This window comes from Drosophila subpulchrella, chromosome 3L (genome assembly GCF_014743375.2).
Source record: "Drosophila subpulchrella strain 33 F10 #4 breed RU33 chromosome 3L, RU_Dsub_v1.1 Primary Assembly, whole genome shotgun sequence".
Lineage (NCBI taxonomy): Eukaryota > Metazoa > Arthropoda > Insecta > Diptera > Drosophilidae > Drosophila > Drosophila subpulchrella.
This window is the reverse complement of record NC_050612.1, coordinates 22,093,015-22,114,502: the sequence shown is the minus strand read 5'-3', so window position 1 is coordinate 22,114,502 and position 21,488 is coordinate 22,093,015. Positions and strand designations below refer to the sequence as shown.

Genomic DNA, 21,488 nt, shown 5'->3' with positions numbered 1-21,488 from the left:
AAATAGAACATCATCTCTGGTTTATTTTGTATAATTCAGAAAACTATATAATTTAAAGAATTTTTTAAAGCCTAAAACATTAATGAATTTTTATTAAGTAAAACATCGAAGCATCGAGATCTTGAGTAAAAGAAACTGAATTCATATATAAAAAGTTATAAAAAATGTAAAATCAGAATTTCCTGATGCAGTTTCTAATAAAAATTAAAAAATAAAAGTAAGACCCTAAACCCATGACTTACGTTTTGTGCGACATAGAAACTTTAAACCACATGTTCCCAAAGCCAAAAACGATCCATTTAAAAAGTAATTTAAGGCTTTATTTGTGTCCCTAATTCCATATATATTATCCAAACAATTAGTAACTAAATCCTCAGGGTCCGACCCCACGAATACCAAACGAATCTCCTCAAGCACCGCCCTCCTCGGCGTCCTCCTCCTCCTCCTCGTTTTCAACGGTGGCTCCTTCGCGCAGCATCTCCACCTTGTGGATGCTGAAGTCGATGTTGTAGAACGGCACATTCAGGGTGACCACCACGCAGTAGAGGAGCACCTGGAGGTGCCGGGTGCGCAGCATGTAGGAGGCGCCCTGTTGCTTGGGGAACAGCGGGTGGTCCTTCTCCTGGCAATCGTACATAAAGTATCCGCCATCGTGGCCAGGACAGAACCCAATGGCCAGGGAACGCTTTCGCACACTCACTATGCCGAACTGATAGTGGCTGAAGAAGTAGATCAGAGCCTCGGAGAGATTCATCCGGTTGAAGGTGGGCACCCGATAGAGTTTGCCATAGCACACATGCTCGATGTGCACCACAAAGTTGATGGTGTCCATGGAGCAGTCGATGTTGAGGTTCTCCAGCGAGAACTCGTAGTCCTCCTTGCTGATCTGATCGATGCTCTCCTTGAAGTAGGTATTTCCGCTGACCACAATGGTGTCCAGAAGATGGGGACTCCAGTCCATCAGCCGGTAGACACTGGCGGCACAGCAGGCCATTACATAACAGCCCAGATACTGGCGACCTCTCACATCGTCCTCGAAGACCGGAGCCTCCGGATGGAGATTGCCCCACAAGGACCACAGACGTCCCTCGATCTCGATGTCGAACTTCTTGATCTTGCTGATGGGCAGATTGCGATACTTGCCCGCCGTATTGCGGCGATTCAACCTGCTCCAAACGGGCAGACAGTTCTCCAATTCCAGCCATCCAAGGGATTCGTTGGTGGCACAGATCTCGTATTCTGGTCTGCCGTACTGCTTGTTGGTGCAGGTCATGGGTATCGAGAGATCTGTGAGCAGTTGCAGGATTCGGGCATTCGGTGCGGCCTTCTTGTGCGACAGGACATCCACCAGGAAGAACTTGTACAGGTTCTTCTCCTTCCAGTTCTTCACGGCACTCCGATCGTCGATGTACTTGATCACCGAATCCACATCGTAGAGAAGAACCCACGAGGCGGTGTTCCTTTCGGGCCAACGCTTTGGTCCTTTGGGACACCGTTTTTTCTTCTTTCCACCCTCCTCGTCGCCCTCGTCCGACTGCTCCTCATCCCCGCCAGGTTTCTCCATGCTGCCATAGGGATCGAACAAGTGGAAGAACTCGTCGTGGTAAAGGGCATAACTTCCGTTGGGCGTGAAGATGATCATGTATTTGCGCAGGTTCAACAGTTTGCCGAACTTCTTCTTGAAGATCATGAGACCCACTTCGGGGGAGCCAGGTTTCTTTACCGGAGTTGGGGTCCACATGCCCGCCGCCTCGAAGCATCGAATCCAGATGTCAAACTCGTAATCATCGATGGTAACGTGACGAACCACCCTTTCGAAGACCGACTCCAGTTCACAAACTCCCGTGGAAATGGCCTTGGCATTGTTGATCACCCTATCGATGCGGTATGAGTTCCATTGGTTCAGAGGACGCAGGGAGCAACTGATGATGGCCAGGGCGGAGGCGAAGTAGCACGGCTTGATCGTCTTGAAAGAGCCCTCCTCACGGCCCTCGAGCGCCAGGCTGCCCTGGATCTTGAAGTTGCAGTCCTTCTCGCGCATCCTGTAGCCGAACATGATGGGACGCGGCTTGTAGGCACGGCGCAGTTCCTTCGGCAGCTTCTTGCCCGGCCGATGCTTCAGCTCCACCTCCTCCTCGCCCTCGCCTTCCTCCTCGCCCTCCTCCTCGCCGACCATGTCCTCCTCCTCGTCGCCCTCCTCGCCCTCGCCCTCGTCGATGCCAATGTCCCTGTACTCGGCTGGAAAAGGAAACAGAAAGTTTTTACATTAATAACATAATAGATTATGAAGAGAAACTTATAATTCTATGAAAGTATTGAACTTCACTCTAGTTAAAACCTTCACAATACCATGTCTTTTGTTATAATTGTATAATAAACATACCAGACAATCACTACACAAACTTCTACACAAGTGTATGAAAGTATTTGAAATTTATTGACAATTGATTCTATCCCAAGGGTTTGGTTTCATTTATAAGAATAAATATAGAACTAAAATTACAGATTTAAGTTTTTACATAAATAGTTTTAAAAACAAGACTCCATATTACAATCTAGCGAACTTACAACTTGCAAAATATTTAGTACTGCTGTGTTATTCATTGTATAAAATAGTTTTCAAGTTTGTATAATAAATCGAATTGGGGCTTAGCTAAATATAAAAGCGGAACACGCCCGTAAAAACCCCCGCTTCGGAAGCATACTACTTTTAAATAGTCACTCCTACTTACGTTTTATTCCAGCCTTGCGGTCCATGTGCTCCTGTTTTGCCTTCAAGAACATCTGGATGCGCTCGTTCTCCTTGCGCAGCTCCTCGTCGATGTACCGCATCTTCTCCAGCCGCTGATCGCGCAGCTTCTTCTGCCTCGCCGTCTCCTGTTTGACCTCCTTATCATCATCCTCCTTGCGCCAGGGTCGGAAGCGTCCATGAAGATTATTGTCCACCATTTGGACGCAGGCCACGATGAAGTTCATCACCGAGCAACCCTGGGGATTGCAGCCGAATTCAATGCGCTTTATCAGGGCATCCAGTTCCACAAAACGGAGGAGGCACGCTGGTCCGGATCCACCTTTTCTATATCCAATGGCATTGCACGGGAATCCAATGAACATGTACACAAAGTTATAGCGCTTAAAGATCACGCATGAGAACCGCTGGCAAACGAGGAGCAACCTATTGTTATCCACCAGGAGATCCACAAGGACCTGGCGAAGAGGTACCATTATCGAGGACTTGACCACCTTCTTCACCTCCAAACTGAAATTGCTCTCGCCGATGGCAATATCAGGTAGTTTCTTGGCCAAAAGACAGGCTAAAATGTACTCGTAGTTTTGGTAATCATCTCCAAAACTATTCGCGGACTCCAAGGAAAATTCAATAAGATCAGCATTCCAGGTAGATAGCTTATACTTCGAGGAAACGGCCATGGCCACCAAACCAGCCAGAAGGCCTCCCAGTTTAGCCATCTCCTCATCCAATTGAGGAAGTTGCGTGGTGCCCATGATGATCCAGGAACCATCTGGTAACGCCTTAAAGTTGCTCTTGAGAGCCACCTCTTCTTCAACAGTAAGAACCCTCTTCAGATCCTCCTCTTCCTCCTGACCAAGCTCATAGCCTCGCTTGATCTTTAGCCGGAGGGCCTTGAGATTCTCTTGATCCGTGCGTAGAAGAACCTTCTGCGCTGGCTTGTAGAGATATGGTCTCTTAGGTTGCGGTTCTGGCAGCTCTTTAATGATGCTATTGATGATCATGTTGATCAGTTCCTCCACCATCTCCTTCTCATCGACCGTGGGGAAGCGATCCTCCTCCGGAATACTCTCGATACTCTTCTTTTGCTTCAGTTCCGGCATAGGTGGTTCATCTGTGAATGTGGGCAGACCCATTTGCAGACCAGGAAACTTGTTCGTCTGCGGGGTCATCACCTGCAACGGGCGAATGCAACCCGTCCTGATCCCATGGATAAAGAACTTGCCACCACGTCGCATCTTCAAGGCATTCATGTAGATCACCCGGACGAAGGAGTCAAAGGTGGCGTGCATTTGCAGTACGGCTAGACCCTTGATGGTATAGTCATCGGGATCCACCACTAGACCGGTTCTATTTCGCCGGAAGGGATCGAATACATAGAAGAATTCTCTGTCCCGCCATACGGCCATTACTGAATTATCTATCTGTAGCAGTGCCGATGGCCACTGGGGCATGTTAAACAGCTGATGCAGAGCCATCGTTAACTGGGACTCCAAGTAGCTCTTGCAGTCCGCCACATGACCATTGATCATAAAGGGATGCTTTCGAACCGTGGCCTTAAAAGCACCCATTAGGAACATTTCCGGTAGATCCACCACATTTAAATGGGGCTTCTTGTTCTTCCATCGCTTACCATCCAGGCGGAACTTCTTACGCAAGGTCTTATAGTATGCAACACCATACCTTATAATATCATCCACTGTACCAGGTTTCCAGAGTTTAGCAAGCTCGAATTCCGAGTAAATAAGAGCTATTAAGGCTACCACAAGTGAGGCATTCTTCTCATTACCGGATATGGGCTGGTGAATTCCTCCTGTTGCCGCTGTTTTCACCGCAAAGTTCTCATTGACCACGGCCCAGAGTTTATGAAACTCCTCGTTCTCCGCTGCCTTAATGGGTGGCTCCTTCAGTTTTCCGTACTGGGTCAAAGATATCTCGAAGATATTGAACTCATCCTGCGGCTGCAGATCACTGAACTTAGTGATAAGGTGCACCAAATGCTCTGTAAAGCGAGTAGCCATCAGTGAGCACTTGCCGTCCTCGAAATCCCGTTCACAGTCCTCATCACGTCCGTTGGGATCAAAGATATAGTACGAGTTTAAGCAGCGCTTCCAGATCAGCAGGAATAGATCACGGGATGTAAAAATACACGCATTGTATTTAGAAAAGAATAGTGAAAGAGCTTTGAACATATTCGGTTCGTTCTTAAGAAGTCCTGAGAAGTGGATCTTTATCTCCACGGCAGCATCCCGTTCCACTACCTGTTCAATAATGTCAAAGTCGTTCGTCTCCGACTTGTAGTTCAGATCGGCGCTCTTTTTGGTCAACTTCACACCGCGTTTCAGGATACCATCCATGGTAGCTGCTGTCCAGAAATCTGGGTTCAAACGAAAGCTCTCTACGAAGGCTACTATAATGGCGCCGATCTCACTGGGTCGATTATAGTATCTGGATAAGATATTATTTTTAAAAGAGAACGTTTAGAATCTATCCAACATTTATTTAAAAAATACTTCATAGAATAAAATAGTATATATTTGTATATATCGTTAGACACTCACTGCAATCGGTAAGACTCCTGCTTTGGTTCCGGATAGATATTTCGATTTCCGAACACAATCTCAGCAGTGAAAGTCTTCTCCAGCTGCTGGGGTATATTATAGAGCGTAAGTTCGCCGTCGTTTTCTGCAAAATTTTGATGAAGCTAGATTAGAATAGGATAGATCTGAGGGATGGGAAATTCCCTCGCCAAGTACACACCATATTTGGGCAGAGAGGCGGCGATGAACTCCTGGTCCAAATTCTCCTCCCGCTTCTGATAGCCCACATTCCAGGTCCACAGATCCTGTGGACTGCAGCCCTCGATGATGTCATATGTCTTAAGGTTCTCTCCTTCTAAGCCCTCTTGAAGGACACGAGGATTGTAAGAGGGGAACGGCAACTCTTCCAGGGGGCCAACTTCAGTCTCGTTTAAGTAGATACGACTCTTGGGACGCTTTAGCTCCAACTGCGCAGGAAAATTATATCATTACTTATTTAATGCAGTATAAATTTTAAATTAGCAATTACAGAGAAAAAAGCTTAGGTGGCAAAATGGATACTTAGAGACTTGTGTTTCAATCTTTAAATCATGTTTACGAACAGAAGAAATAGTCTTATTTATCGTATTTTCAAGAACAAGTCTAAATCATATTAGATGGAAATATGAATAAAATAATTACTTATAATAATCCTTTCTTTTATCACAAGCCCAGCCCAAATTTACTACAACATTATCATCCTTTTAAGGACTTGAAAATGATAGTTTATTAATTAAACAATAAGTTTCCATGAAAAAACGTTTTCCCTTGTGCATTTTGACGACAATAGGTGTAGTTTAACCCAAATAAAGTGAGGATATGGCCGGGACAATTGAATTATTCAAAGACCCAATAGTCTTGACTGGCGATTGGATAACATATGGCCAGTTATCAGCGCTTGGCTCTGTGCAAGCTCTGTGCTTTCACTCGGCGACTCTGTTTTCCTGGCCATGGCCATAAGCTTTTAATGCGGCTGAAAATAGCACGCATACGCCACCGATGCCCGATGCCCGACGCCCCGTATATAGGAGGCGTTTGTGTTTCTCTTGGTCTTGGTGTGCTACGATATGGTATTGTATTGTATGGTATGGTATGGCATGTTATGGTATTTACGGGAGGCCTGTTTTTTTTTTTTTGCTTCCTCCTCTGTGTTATTTCTCTGCGCTCATCAAGAAGTTAGTTAGCGGCATAAGGTAAGCACGAAATGCCAACTAGACTGACTATAACAACCTGATGTCGCCGCGCTATATGCGGTATATGGCATTATGGTGTTCGTTCGTATGGGTTCGGGGTGCGTCCGTATGGGTGAGTGTGCCTCTATGGCTGGCTGGCCACGATGACGGCCACCAAACAACAGAGGCGTCCCATGCACAGAGCAGTAAACAACGAACAGCGCTTAGTGCCACATCACGGAATCTTATCGCTCTCGTTCGACCAAAAGCCAAAAACCCAACCAAAACCGACTAACCCGAGACCAGAAACCCGGACCCCCGAGCAAATACGAAGCTGCCTCGGCTGTAGAACAAACAAGTCATCTAGTAGCGTGCTGTTGCTGTTGCTGTTGCTGTTGCTGCAGCAACAACAACTACAAATCGAGACATATAGTACAGCGACGGACCAGGTGAACCAGGTGAGCGGCGCAGTATCGCGCAGTTATAGCATACGACTACCACGTCAATACCAATACCAAAGCGCAGTTGCCAGCAGTACAAGTTGGTTCCAATTCCAACTACGCAACCCTCTTGAATAGGCGCGCTGGCAAAATGTCAAACTAGGTAGGGTTACGATGGGGCCGGGGAGCTGGGGCTCTGGCGGGGCCTGCAGACGACGAGATCTTGCCAAAGACAGGTGTGCTGATGGGATGTCCACTTAATTATTGCGTTGGTACGGTAAAGCATGTGCTTTATGTGTTGTACTTTATATAAGGAGCAATACTTTGAGAAGATATATTTATTTTAATTCCATTTCTAATGTTACATATATACTTTAAGGATATGTTCTGAAATATATCTTATCAATAACAATTTGACCAGTAATATGGTTATCCTTAATTTCAAGGTCATGGTGCTAGTTTAGAACCCACTTTAGAACCCCCTTTCTATAAATAGTTACAAGTCCACGTGGCCTTAGCTTGAATATCTGTAAAAGGAACCAATGAACTAATCAACTTAAAGGCAGCTGTTTCCATCAAATATGCTGAGGCTGCAATAGCAATCTCGGTGATGGCTTTGAATTCGAATTAAAATTGGTATTTGCCAGGTGCAGCTGCCCAACGAAAACTCAGGTACACATGTATGGATGCCAAGCTAAAGTGTACAGCAAACAAACGACCGCAGGCGGCGCCCCTGAGAAAAGGGAATGGCTGCAAAAAAGAGGCGGTTCCAAAAGGGGGTCTCTGAACTAATAAAAAAAAACATTTAAGTTTTAAGTAAGACAATTTTTTTTTGGATACAAAAAATGTATATCCTTTATAATAATACTTTAAAGTAAAAATCGAAATAAAATGTTAAATCAAAGATTATCTTACTAAATGAAATCGGTATAGCAACTGATATTATTTTTCCCCAATTACTTTTTTCGGAAATTCCCTTAATAACCAGATTTAACCCAAAAGATCATATATGAATCAGAATTGCTTCATGTCTATTGATAAGAGGCCAGCTATGAACACCCATAAAACATATGAGAGCGATTATATCACTTCGAGTAGCAAACGAATCGTTCGAAGAGTAGAAAGGCTCTTATCTCCGGCGCAAAGTTAATTAGCCAAGATAGAGAGAGGTTTCTGCAGCGAGCCAAGCGAATAGGAATCGGATTTTAGTCGTTAGCCCAGCATGTAGCCTTGCCACCCCCTCCTGGCACCGCCCACGCCCCCTCACCACAACAATTGAGACATTCCGAACAGCATACGCGGAAAACGCAAACGCAAATGAAACAAAAGCGAGGCGACTGCAACCGCACTGCTTTTGCATATGGCCACTGCACAGTGCACTAGACCAACAACGGTCACAGCTGCGGTCAAAAGCGTAGTGGTATTTGCACGGGTGGGACAAATAAAGATATAAATAAAATTAGAAGAAATAACAAATGACAAATAACATTTAGCTAACTTACAGAATTTTTTAAAAATTATATTTTACAAAATGATCTACTCAAATTTCCCTAACGAAAGTTATAAAACTGACAAGTTTTCTACATTTAGGTATTGAAAAAAAACTAAAACTTAATTTAGATATTTAAATAAAATCTTTTTTAAAAGCCTTCGTTCCCTATCGCATTAAATCCTTGCCTATCTCCTTAGAATATTCTTAATTTTTTAGCAGAATAAGAACCTTTTATTGAATTGCTTGACTACTTAAAAAGTCCTTGTAAAGCTCCTTCGTTCTTGAAATAACGATCCTTATCCAGTAGGCAACATTTTATAATTTCTATAAAATTTTAAAATTCGACAAAGTTAATACAATTTAAGAAATGATTCTTTATGATATTATCATATCTAAAAAAAATTGGTTTATCAGTAGATTTGGTCTAACACCCGATACTGTTTGTGTGCTATTTATAGTAACTTTAGGCATTCCAAATATTCTGTTGCATGCTTTTGTGTACCCAAGAATTACTTCTTATCTGCTCCAATCCGAAACCGGCAATCAAGTGAACTAAGACCTTTGTTTAGTGGTGTAAATGATAAGTTCGGGCTCTTGGGTCTTTCTAAGATAAAACCACTAGTATTATAACTCGCACTGTCCAATAGGATAAGAGAAAGAAAGCAATTACAAGCTATTACATCTTGTTATAGTGAAAGCCACTAATATTTTAAACTGCACTGTGCAATAGGACAGAGATAAAATGTTTTTTATATGGTTCAACTGCTACATCTTGTTTTTAAAGAAAGATAAAATGTTTTTTATGTATATGGTTCAACTGCTACATCTTGGTTTTAGTGAATGCCACTAATATTTTGACCTGCACTGTGCAAAGTAACAGCTGCAAGTGTCGTTTGTGTTGCTACAACAACAAACACCACGCAAAAGGGACTGAGCATAGTGAACCGTTTTTATTTCATACGGAGCGCGCAAAGAACGCACACACACATTTGCAGGGGCGAAGAGCGGAACCGAAAAAACAGGCACACAAGTGTGTTATTACTCAGTAATTGTAAAAATGTCAGAGCCGCAACAACAAAAGCTAATGTAGAGCCAAAGCGAATTCGAGAACGTGCCGCGCCAACACTCATAACAAGTGACTAATAAACGCTTTGCCATTTGCATGGACGGTATTAATAATGCTTTTATTTCTGTTTTATTGCGATATTTCATTGTGGCAGCTTCAAAGGAGTCACTCACACACACGCACACTCGCCCTCTGACGCATGATCTTTTTGGCGAGAGAGCGGAGCAACAACAACAGCGCAAGAAGCTGCTGCGCAGTTAGCGGAAAACAAAAAGAGACAAAGGAGGATAAGAAGGAGAAAGAGAAGGAGCGGATAACTAGTTAAAATTTAGTTACAACTACTATTGTAATGGCAGCTATTGCGGCATTGCCAACTACCACGTTGCGTCGCAACAACAACAAAGGGGTAAGTAGTCCCAGGGGAAGCCAGAAATGTTTGTTAACGTGGCCTTTAAGCGGTCCACCGAGGGTGGGTTTTACAACTTGCCTCAAGTGGACACGCGGCCATCAGACAAGCACGCGCCTTAACTGGATATACATATGTACATACGTACATATATATATGTTTTTATATCGAAGGACGATTATTTACCCTTAAACATTGTGCTTTGGAACTAAGGACGTATATTTGAATGTATGTAAAAAGGTATCCTTGGTTCCAAAGGCATTCTATTATAAACAGGACCTTCTGTATGATCGTTTAATTTGTTGTCTTCTTAAGGACATTTCCTAACCTTTTAAGGAGTAACAATATTTTATTATATTATTTTGTATTTCATATCTAAAAACAGGACAAAGAAATCCTTTAAATGTCATTGGAAAGGTTTAAATAAAAAATCGACTTTCTCCAATGGTTTCTTATTCTTATTTACCATTTAAAATGAATTTTTAAGTCGAAATCTGATAAATATATACTATGAATTTTCTTTTATTAGATACTTTAGATAAAATATTTAAATATTTGGGATTTCTAAAAAAATATATTTTTTGTAACTATAACTGGAATAATTTTGAGCCCTAGAACTTTTAAAAATGCTATAATTGTAATCTCTATCTCTCTTTCCATAGATCAAATCCCGTCGAAATGAGCGTAATATCCTAACTTTCTACGAAAAGATTGCCGTGATCCGTTACTATGAGGAGACCAATATTTCGAGAAACAGTTTGGCCAAGATGTTCCACTGCTGCGCCACCCAAATTCGCCGGATCCTGGATAAGAAAAAGGACCTGCTCCAACAATTGGCCACCTTGAGCGAAGCCGATGCTTCTATTATTATTGAAGAGATGACGCGCAAGCGCCGTAAGTTCGAGATGAGTGCCATTAGTTTCCTTTTACACGAATGGGTAGAAAGATGCACCCAACTCCACTTGAACATAAGCATTCGGAACCAAAAACTCAAGGAAACAGCTATCAGAATGGCAGCAGTTTTAAACCTGCCCTCATTTAGACCCTCTTATCGGTGGCTAAACCGATTCCGTGGAAAGTACAAGTACGAGGCCGATGAGTTGGGCTACCAGGGAGAGAATCCCTTAAACCAGGATCTGCCTGTCGAGGACATCATTGTGGAGTTCAAGCATGCGCTGCCGAACTTTATGCAACGCGAGTTGGCTGAGCCAGCCGAAGGTGCGACTAAAGGACCTGTTGTACCAGATTTCGTTAACCTCTCTAGTGAGAATAGCCTGATGTCGGATCACCTCGAGGAGGATGATGGAGTGGAGATGGTCACCTGTGAGCCCACCATGGTGGCCTCACCAGGCAGCACGCCAGAAGAAGAGGAGGAGGAGGAGGAAGTAGTCTCTCCCCAGGAAGGCCAGGAAAACACCGAGGATCAAATGAACGCCGGGACCAGCACCCTGCTGAATGGCGTTTTCCCGCACCTGGCCATCATCCACCAGTTCGCTCTGATGAACTCGGATGTTCAGGCATTGGAGCTCATCTCCCAGCTGGGCGTGCACATGCAGCAGCAGGCTGTTTCTGGAGCTTATCGCACCCTGTCGCTGGCGACGACGAATGGAGTTGGCGATGCCCAAACGGATTCGGTAACAAACTCCCTGCCAGAACTGCCACCGGGTAGCATTTACGCAGATATCGATGACATCGAGTTGATCGAGTAGGATCGCCAAATGGAAACCAATTCTAAGCTAGCCTGAGCTTCAATGCCATAAAATAGTTGTCTAGTATTTATGATCTATACACTTAAAAGTGATTTGATTTATATCATTACGAAAGTACTTAGTAATACTGTCGATTTTAATTGAGTTTTTTAAGAGAGCTTACGTTTCAATTAGTTTTAAATAAACAAGCACTGCTTATGATGTAAACGTTTAAACCGGGTAATACCAAGTTCTAACTTTTTCCATAGAAATTCTTAACTTACCATGCGCTTGTCCGGAATTATGATCATGTCCGAGCTGCACTCGGGAGTGGCTAGTTGTGGCTTGACCTCCCCCTCCTCCTCCTCCTCGCCCTCCTCGGCCTGCTGCTCCTCCTCGCCCATGTCCATGGGACTGTTGAGAACCACCAGGTCCTTGGGACACGTCCTATCCACCCTGGCGTCGTGCTCCACCAGGCCAAAATCCTTGCGGGCGGCCAGCAGGCGCTCTCGCATCTCGGCGTGCGTTTTCAGCTCAGCCGGAGTTCGTTGTGGTATGATGCACATGGTGTACTCATCGTAGAGGGCACATTGTTTCTTGTAGGGCCTAATGAAGCGGGACTCCTCCGCCTTCTGGTGGATGCGACGCAGCTCATCCTCGATGGTCAGCACTTGGGAGATCGTGGAGTTGGGCGGCTTCTTCTGGCAGACGCGATCGCGGGGCGGACAGTTCTCGGCCTTCCATTCCGGCGATGTCTCGTTACCCAAAAACGTACGCACCTCATACGGATTCGCCGATGGACTGCACTCCGCATTCACTTCCACGAATTTTTTCAACATTTTTGCAAAACACTAATGATTTTGCAGGAGTTGGGAATAAAACTAGTAATTTTGTAGCACGACACGTTCGTTATGTTTCGAATAAGTCATACAAGTGAATAGTTTATGTTTGGTTGGGTGTTAAAAGAAAGGCATGGTTTACTTTACAAACTATATATGGTTTCTAATAAGATTTTAAAAGCTTATTCTTTACCAATTCATCATTAGTTTAACAATTTTACATTGTGCACTAAATTAAAGTTGTTTGATGTTTCCTTAAATAAGTTAACTATTATCTAATATTTTACAAGAATATTTTTGATATTTAATAGAATATTTTTGAATAGCTTTAACCTTATCACTTATTAAAGGTGCAAAAAAATTAATTCAAATATCCCGCCCTCAGCATCCGTTCACAATAGATGGCTTCGTTCTTAAGGGATTTTCCAACTATCCGACCAACGGCCACACTTGCTGCAAAAAAAAACAATCAGCGCTCGATGCAGTATTAAACAAAGAATATTTTTCTGATTTTCTGCCTCGCACGGGCCGAAACCGATCAAGATGTGGATTCAGCCCAAGGAGCTGCTCCTGCCCTCGGCATTCTGGTGAGTGGTGACCCCCACCCGGGGTCAAATCGAACGAAAGCCGAAGACCCAAATTAAACATGCCCGCTTGAGTGTGTGGGTGGGATAAATGTGGATGGCATGTGTATATGCAATGTTGTTGTTGTGTTTATGGAAGGTGTCTCATGGAATGCGATTATCACGAAGTGCAGGCCGCCAGGAGAGCCCTCGATCTCGAATTGCGACTACGCATAAACCACTAAATTGCATTCGTTGATAACTAATTGAGCCAAAAGTTCAAGACTTCTTTGGTTCGGTTCTGATTTTGCAACGCAAAAAGAGGCAGCTGTTTAAAGTCGGCAGTAGCAGCAGCAGCAGCTTGAAAATTGATTTCCAACTGTTTCCTGCTGCGTAAAAAAAGAGACCCCCCCACCCCACCCCCTAGAAAAGACCCCATAGAGTGGGGTCAGTCCACCTCCATTTTGAACCGATTTTAAAAACCCGTTCCGCCCACAGGATTGCCGAGATGCACTCGCGATACTTTGTCCTGCAGAAGCGACGTGGCCATGGGGAATCCCGTGGCTTTGGATCCATGCTGGTGGGAACCTACGACAGCGTGATGAACACCAAGCCGGCTCCCTATCGCATCCTCCACCAGACGCCCTCATCGGAGGTGTCTTACGGTAGGTTCAACAACTCGCACTCATCCGCTTTATCAGTTCCAGTTCCTCGAGTCTAGGCCCAGCTGTATGTGACCGTGAATCATCGGGTTTCGCCTCGCTTTTATGGGAGTATGCCAATATTTCTTTCATCTACGGTTCCCTCGCTGCGCTTACGTAAACGGAGAACGAGGCTGATTACAAAAGCTGCGGAGGCTGGCTCATTTCTTTTGTTATTTAATTTGCTTTGTATTAAGAAAATAAGGATGGGGCTGGAGTGGGGAACTTGGAATTCGAAAAACCTCTGGGGGATTTTATCAAAGCAGCAAGAACTTTTATAATTCGGCTCCCTCTCTTTATTTTTCAACCCTTAGCCCTGTAAACTGTAATCTTACTTTGGTTTCACAATTTGTTAAGCCACAAAACTATGCTGATATGGGGTTAATATATGAAACATTTCGGACATGCGATAACCATAACAAGTTTATCTTATATCCTTTTTTTTATTGGTTGATTATAACCTATCCCCGCAGAAATCGCCATTGGCATTACCCAGGATGAGATAGTCAAGGACTGGGAATGGCTCCAGGCCAATCTCTTTAAGGTGCTGGACGAGATGGAGAACGAGGACGAGGTGACCAACTTCACCATATGCAAGATCCAATCTCTGTACACGCAAAACAACCAAGATGACTCCGGCGAATCAGCCGATTTCAAGGTGATGAAATCAAAGTTCAGACAGATTTTCAAAATGCCCGAGGAAGAGCGACTAGTTAACTCCTACTCGGCCACGTAAGTTTAGAAATCAATTCTCATTATTTGAAAATAAGACTCACTTGATGTTTGATTTCAGATATGTGAAGAACAAGATCCCGAGACAGGGTCAGCTTTACATTTCCCTGAACCACGTCTGCTTTTACTCGTATATGCTGGGTCAGGAGATAAAGCGCATTATACGCTTTGCGGAGCTGGAAGACATCAGCCGAAATGCGAATACCATCTATCTGAAGACCACCAACAACATGACCTACAACTTCACAATGCTCTTCAACGCCAGCGAGGCACATCAGTTGATCGAGCAGCTCAACAAAATGGCAATTCAGCAACTGATCCATGATCCCGACAGTCCAGTGGTCGACCACGATACTTCGAATTTTGCACGGCTGGGTGCCAAAACATCCAAGAAGCCCGTGCTGCTGCGGGATTTGACAGCTCGCCAGAAATCCGAGGAGTTTCGCATCTATTTCCGACTGCCACAGTCTGAGATAATCGATGGAAAGATTAAGGCAAACATCTGGACACCCTACTCAAAGAGGTTCAATTCCGGCTTCATCTATCTCTCGCCGAATTTCTTTTGCTTTCGTAGCGATGTCAAGGATTTGGTCAGCGTGGTTATACCCATGAAGACCATCAAGGTGAGTGTTTGAAAGGGCCTTTATTTCGATAGGAAGATTCATTTATTATCTCTTTTGCAGAGTGTGGAAAAGAAGGATGATGGACAACAACGGTTCGAAAATCAAATTGTCATCATTACATCAGAGAATGTGCCTTTCATGTTTGCTCATATCGTGGACAGAGATGTTCTGATCTCCAAGATCACAGATCTTCTCGCACGAATTCATGTGTAAGTAAAGCAATTTAATATTGAAGCTTTGTAGTTAGAATTAATTTCTTTAGTCCTGTGAGTCGCGAGCGGGCCAAATACGATATTTCATGGAGCAAGCAGACCGCTCTAATGAACACATTTAAGACACAGTTCAGCTCGGAGATCATACAGAAACAAGAGGAAAAGATGGTGCGATGGGAGGCGCATTTCCGGGACTTTGGACGCGGCATCGGTATGTTCCGCACCACGGACGTGATAAATCTGATAGTTGAGGGCATTCCCGACAAGCTGCGCCAGGAGATCTGGCTGATCTTCTCCGGGGCGATTCACGACAAGGAGATGAATCCCGGACTGTATGAGGATTTGGTAGAGAAGGCGGCCTGCATCAAGAATTGCTTTGCCCATGACGAAATCGACCGGGATTTGCCGCGTTCGCTACCCGAGCATCCGGCATTCCAAAGCACCGATGGCATTGGAGCTCTGAGAAGAGTCCTGCAGGCCTATGCCCTGCGCAACCCGCAGGTGGGCTACTGCCAGGCCATGAACATTGTGTCGTCCGTGTTCCTGCTGTTCTGCGACGAGGAGAATGCATTCTGGATGTTGGCCAGCCTATGTGAGAACCTACTGCCGGACTACTACAAGGATAAGGTGGTGGGCGCCCAGATCGACCAGGGCGTGCTCAACGAGTTGGTGCAGACGCATCTGGCCGATTTGCATGGTCACCTGGAGCAGCTCGATGTGATCAAGATGATCTCCATCTCCTGGTTCCTGACCATCTTCATGAGCGTGATCAGCTACGAGAGTTCTTTGCACATCCTGGACTGCTTTTTCTACGAGGGCGCCAAGATCATCTTCATGATCTCGCTGCAGATCATCGAGTGGAACAGGGAAAAGCTGCTGCAGTGCCAGGATGATGGCGAAGCCATGTTGGTATTGCAGAACTATCTGGAGGGTATCTACAACCCGGAGTACCAGGTTCCTCCCACGACGGACAAACGGAAGCAGGAGCGCAAAGTCCAAACGCAAACTGTGCAGACTCTGATTCACGAGGCGTACACCAAGTTCGGCGAAGAGATAACCCAGCAACGCATCGAGGAACTGCGCAACAAGCATCGCCGGTTGACCATGCGACAGTTCGATATTGACAATGAGAAGACCATTGTAAAGGCCTATGTCCAGAATTCGTATTTCACCCGCAGTGAGCTGCACATGCTGCTTACCATCATCCGGGAAGAAAAGCACGCCCTTAAATCCCTGCAACAACAGCAGCAGAAGGCCCCATGTCCCCTGTCGGAGGTGCCCCAGCTGGTGCCGCAGTCACCTGGCAGAGCTGTCCATGATGCGAGCGCCTCTGGAAGTAGGTACGAGGCGTACAGTGTCAACTACGAGGTGTTCCACACACTTTTTACGGAGCTAACACCATGGCGGAAGTGCGTCAGCGTTGACATTGGCGAAAAGTTGTTCAGGGTGAGTTATTAGTCGGAGTTTGATTTCGAATGAATCAGTAAGTTCGTTTATCCTTCCTCCAGCTCACAGATAAAAGAGGCACTGGTTCTCTTGACTTTGGTCAGCTCATCAACGCCTTGGGCCTGGTCTGCTCCAGCAAGAACATGGAAAAACTGAAGCTGCTTTTTGTTCTGCACCTGCCGCCTCTCTTGTCCAATGCGGAGATAGAAAGATCTCGGCGCCCTCGTCCACGCACCAAAGATGATGCCGAGGAGGCCTTCGAGGCGGAGGATTTCTTTGAGTGAGTGTTTCATTCTATTGGAAACCCAACCAAATTATCCCAATTAATCTATTTGCAGCAACGATGCCTCAGAGTCGATGGAGGCGTTGCCCTCGCCCTCGGATCACAATTTTGATGCCGACGACTTTGCCCTGATTAGTGCCACCCAGCACCTGCACAACCTGGCCGGAATCTCGGGCAACACGTTCATGGACCTGTCGCGCACGCCCAATCTCTCGCTGAACTCCAACACCTCTTCGTTGGCGCAGCGCAGCTCAACCTTCTACGTGGACCTGCCGGCTCTCCAGGGTACTGCACCATCCACAGATGCTGGGCGGGACGAAGACGAGCTCCAGAGAGAGCTTCGCCAGCAGGGCCGTTACGAATCGATTGACACATTTTCGGATATTTCAGATCTGGGAGCGGCTCGCATGACGCCGCCCGGAACGGGAGCGAGAGTGGGAGCGGATATGGCAGCCGGAGCAGCCTCGGCTGCGGCCGCCGATCACATGCTTCTGAATGTCGAGACTATATCGAATTTCTCACAGATCAGCGACCTGGTTGCAGCCACGCGACTAGAGCGCGCCGACTCGAATGCCACGGATTTGCGGAGCCTGGGCAGTCTCGGCTATCTGCTGGACCAGCCGGATGAGGGTGCGTCCAGTTCCCAGCACAGCATTCCCCACATGCGTAAGGAGAATTTCCAGCTGTTGTGGCGCAGCATCATAGAGATCATGGGCCTGGTCCAGGATGAAGAAATGCAAAGGGCTTGTAAGTAAACATTTTTCTATAGATATAACCCATTTTAAACCTTCTTGGGTTTTCAGATGAGAATCTTTTGGAGCTGGGTAACAGCAACATTAAGAAGGAGCCCAGCCTGGAGAGTTTTACCCAGCTGAATATGGGAGGCGATGAGGTAAGACCTACTCATTCTTTCGAAAGACTATTACTGACCCATAAACAATAACTTCCCCCAGCAACCGGATAGCAATGGCAATCCCACCACACCCGCTGCAGAACCCATTGGCACCACCCGCCTCTTTGTGGCCCTGGAGGAGGAGCTGCGCCAAGCGAGCGGCAAGGCCAGGACCACAACGACCAGCAGCGGTGACAGCAGCAGCAGTAGCACAAACATTTCCGAGTCCTGGCACATATCCATCAGCCAGTTTATAGCCACGGTTCTGACCGTTAACAGCATTGTCAGAGGTTTCCAAACACCCATCCAAATAAGCGAACAGATCGAGCAGCTGCAGAAGAAGCGGCGCAAGTGTCTGTCTACCAACTACTGAATACCCTTAGTCCCTAATCCTTACCCCCTACCCAATCCTAGCCACAAAACTGTATTAGCCATATATGAGAGCCCGACCGATCCTTGATCCTTGTGCAATGCGGAAAGCTTTTAAACGTATCCATGTTTTATGTATGTATATTGTATTGCCTCTACCTTTAAGTTAAGACAATTGTTTGTGAATATAATTCTATTATTCCTATTATGCAACGCAGTCATATATAAATAACTATGGATGCGGGTTTTTTGTACATCTTTTATGTACTTTTCGGATGGGACATCAAGAATATAAAATATTTTCAAAAGGGATTCCAATTTTCCAACGATTACTTATTATATCCTTCGATTAAATACCCTTACTCTTCCATGGCTATCTGTTGCGAGGTCCTTCTGTTCGCCGACGCATGTTGTCGCTCGTGCTCTGCCGTTCGCACCAGGCACTCCTCGTACGTCCACTTGGGGAAGACTCGCTTGTACAGGTACATGAAAGCAGTGTCATAGGATCGCAGCTGTCCATCGAAGTAGCACTTCATGTGGCCGTGCGTGCCCAGTGACTCCTTGATGTGTCCCAGTCGACCGCACTTGGTCCTTAGTTTCACCGGCTTGAAGTACTCCACATCCTCCTTGTAGAAGAACATGTATCGGATTGTAGCCGACTTGCGATTAATCCGCATGGGATGACCGCTGAGAACAACGCGCTTGAGGACAATGCGATCAGGATTGCAGGAGAGCAGGCGTCCACGGGCCACCAGCGCCAGCGTTGAGTCGGGATTCACCTTGAAGGCCAGCACGGCTGCCGGAGGGAACTGAATGGGGGCGTAGAACGTGGCGCAAACGGTCTCGTACGGACGGAAGTAGCGTTCAAACTGGATAAACACAATTCATTAGCATTAATCAAGTAATGGATATGATAATTCATACCTTGTGCTTATCCCCGTTAGTGTGCTGACTGTATATTGGATTCACCACAAAGCGACGGTAGCCGCACTGGATAATCAGCTGCTCCTTGGACTTGATCGGAACTTCTGAGTCGGGCATCCGCTGCAGGACGACGTTCATGATGCACATCTGGTGCTCATGGGGTAGCATTCCGTAGACAATAATGTTGTCGGTGAGTTGGGCGGACTTGAATGCGTCCCAACGGCTTTCAGGAACATTGATCACATGGAGAGTGACATATAAGCCCGGCTAAAAATATTGAAGAACTTGGTAATGAACTTGTATGACTGAAGTTGTAATGAACCCTTACCAGCACACCCTCAAACTCCTTGGCTTCGTTCAGAATCCTCCGCTTGGTGCGGTCAAAGTTCTGGAATTGATAGATGCGCGCATAGTCAGCGGGCAGATTCTCCTTGGCATCCCAAGGCGATGTCCTGAAGGACTCCAGGCCGCGGTACTTCTGGAACCTCTCGTGGGCAGGCACATCTAGAGGAGTGTCAATCTCATCGGGCCAGAGCTGATCCGTGCGAGCCTGCTGCAGCTTCTTAAGAGTCTCGCGCTCCTCCTGGAAGTCCATCTGCTGATCGTACTTCTCGTCGTTGACGGCAGCCTCCGAAGCCACGGAAACACTGTCCTGAAACTCCTCAGTGTCCGAGTCCCGCTTCTCGTACTCATCCTCGAAGGATTTGTTTTCGCACGACATGAAATCCTCATCATCCTCTTCGTCGTCATCATCATCATCATCGTCGCTCATGTCATCGTCTTCCTTGCTGTCCGGGTCCTCCACCTCCTCGACATCGGGTATCCAGGCGGCCTGGTACTCGCTGTAGCCCTTGGGCACACGCTTCACCAGCTTCATCTTTTTGGTCTCCTGCTGCGAGGCGGCGATCTCCTCCTCGGTGGGCCACGTCTGCTCCGCGTCCATGGGATCTGGTATGTTCTCGCTCTGGAGCGAAGTGCGCTTTGCGGGATCACTGCGGTCCAGAAGACGCACCACGGCATTCTCACCATCACGAGATTTGTCCAGTTTGTACGGATCTGGCGGAGCCACCACCTGACCCAACTGAAAGTCACCCAAGCCAGGAATGTGCACCAAGCCATTCACGTTAAGAGATTGTCCGCGAAGAAAACCAGTGACTTCTAAGGTGCCCAGGTCGTCGCTGGGATCGGAACTTGGTTTGAACTCCACCACATCGCCGAAGAGATGCGGCCGATTGGCCACGTTGTGCAGAATGCGCTTCTTTTGGCCGCCAATGCGTCGCATCACATTCAAACCCTCGCTGGCAGTGTCCAATTGCATGATCTTCTCCTCGGGCAGTAGCCTGGAAATGATCTTCTGGGCAGCCTGCTTGGCAGCGGGACGTCGCTTGGGATTGATCGACTCCAAATCCATGAGGGCCACCACGGGAGTGGGTAATCCCTGGGCGGACATCATATTAAAGATCCGCTGACCCCAGCGATCGAAGATCTCGTCATCGCCAAAGGCGGCGGAGGTTAGGAGCAAGGTGGTATCGCACACTTTCAGGTAATCCAGGGCGATCAGCTCATTTCCACGACCCGCTGGCGGGGTGACAAAGGCGAAACGCTGCTTGAATCGGGGGAGATTCATGTAAACAATGCCACTTGGGGAGTTCTCCACCACCAGTTCGCTGTCGCAGCTCTGAAGGATTTCCAGCGCGGACTTGGGATCGATCTGCTCGTGCATGGGCAGCAGGCAGACGAGGAAGGGGGCGGTGTTCTGACCACCCAGTTTCCTCTTCTGCTCCAGCACCTCCTCCCTTTTGTTCTTCCGCAGCTGGTTCATCTGGTTGCGACGCTGCTCCTTGCGCTGCTGCTGCTTGTGCTTGTGGGAGATGGCCTTGAGACCAATCTTTCCTGTGGGGAAGGAGCACCAGGTGGATTAGAAGTCTTCAAGACCCCGAAATCTTGAAGAGCGATTTGCACTTACCCTTCTGGGCATTGTCTATGGCTCCCTTGGAGCGATGACGACCTGTTTTGTGGGCCTTATTCGCTTGCTTCAGCGGCCCGGGCCGATGAAACGCATGATCCGCCATGATTGCAGGTGATTTATAAAGAAAATTCCAACCAATTTACGCTGTTTTGTTTTCTGGACAACCAAGAGCACATGTTCTAGTGACCATCAGGTCGATTATTTTTTCTGCGAGAATTATCGATAACACTAGCCGGACAGCGGAGACACCCACCCGACATAGCCTATGCAGACACCTCAACTAGCGAGTACATTCACCCAACCATTTAGGCGGCAAATTTAAAATTGTGGATACAATTTACTG

At 46.4% G+C, this 21,488-nt stretch overlaps 4 protein-coding genes across 7 annotated transcripts; 2 read left to right on the top strand and 2 right to left on the bottom strand.

The window, feature by feature from the left end:
• Positions 1–298: 298 nt before the first annotated feature.
• LOC119554403 lies at positions 299–12,530 on the bottom strand. 2 transcript variants are annotated; one of them, XM_037865291.1, is made up of 5 exons: positions 11,877–12,530; positions 5,510–5,756; positions 5,311–5,434; positions 2,733–5,197; positions 299–2,238 (listed from the first exon to the last, which is right to left on the bottom strand). In XM_037865291.1, the coding sequence occupies exons 1-5, from the start codon at positions 12,429–12,431 to the stop codon at positions 410–412; spliced, it is 5,220 nt and encodes a 1,739-aa protein (XP_037721219.1). In that variant the 5' UTR covers positions 12,432–12,530; the 3' UTR covers positions 299–409. The 2 variants fall into 2 exon arrangements, with proteins under 2 accessions (XP_037721219.1, XP_037721220.1); XM_037865292.1 differs by lacking the exon at positions 11,877–12,530 and having other exon boundaries at positions 5,311–5,453.
• Positions 6,700–11,828, top strand: LOC119554404. 2 transcript variants are annotated; one of them, XM_037865293.1, is made up of 3 exons: positions 6,700–6,958; positions 9,653–9,904; positions 10,567–11,828. In XM_037865293.1, exons 2-3 carry the CDS (start codon positions 9,848–9,850, stop codon positions 11,611–11,613), a joined length of 1,104 nt encoding a protein of 367 aa, XP_037721221.1. In that variant the 5' UTR covers positions 6,700–6,958; positions 9,653–9,847; the 3' UTR covers positions 11,614–11,828. The 2 variants fall into 2 exon arrangements, with proteins under 2 accessions (XP_037721221.1, XP_037721222.1); XM_037865294.1 differs by lacking the exon at positions 6,700–6,958 and adding an exon at positions 9,427–9,567.
• A 348-nt stretch (positions 12,531–12,878) lies between the features above and the next one.
• Positions 12,879–18,460, top strand: LOC119552771 (TBC1 domain family member 9). Of its 2 annotated transcripts, XM_037862579.1 has the most exons (11): positions 12,879–13,018; positions 13,493–13,659; positions 14,169–14,427; positions 14,489–15,050; positions 15,111–15,259; positions 15,313–16,708; positions 16,771–16,988; positions 17,047–17,276; positions 17,382–17,738; positions 17,795–17,883; positions 17,945–18,256. In XM_037862579.1, exons 1-11 carry the CDS (start codon positions 12,975–12,977, stop codon positions 18,254–18,256), a joined length of 3,783 nt encoding a protein of 1,260 aa, XP_037718507.1. In that variant the 5' UTR covers positions 12,879–12,974. The 2 variants fall into 2 exon arrangements, with proteins under 2 accessions (XP_037718507.1, XP_037718506.1); XM_037862578.1 differs by having other exon boundaries at positions 17,047–17,738; positions 17,945–18,460.
• Positions 18,365–21,343, bottom strand: LOC119552772 (pre-rRNA-processing protein TSR1 homolog). Its single transcript, XM_037862580.1, has 4 exons — positions 21,143–21,343; positions 19,505–21,069; positions 19,177–19,443; positions 18,365–19,121 (listed from the first exon to the last, which is right to left on the bottom strand). Exons 1-4 carry the CDS (start codon positions 21,246–21,248, stop codon positions 18,612–18,614), a joined length of 2,448 nt encoding a protein of 815 aa, XP_037718508.1. The 5' UTR covers positions 21,249–21,343; the 3' UTR covers positions 18,365–18,611.
• Positions 21,344–21,488: the final 145 nt, after the last annotated feature.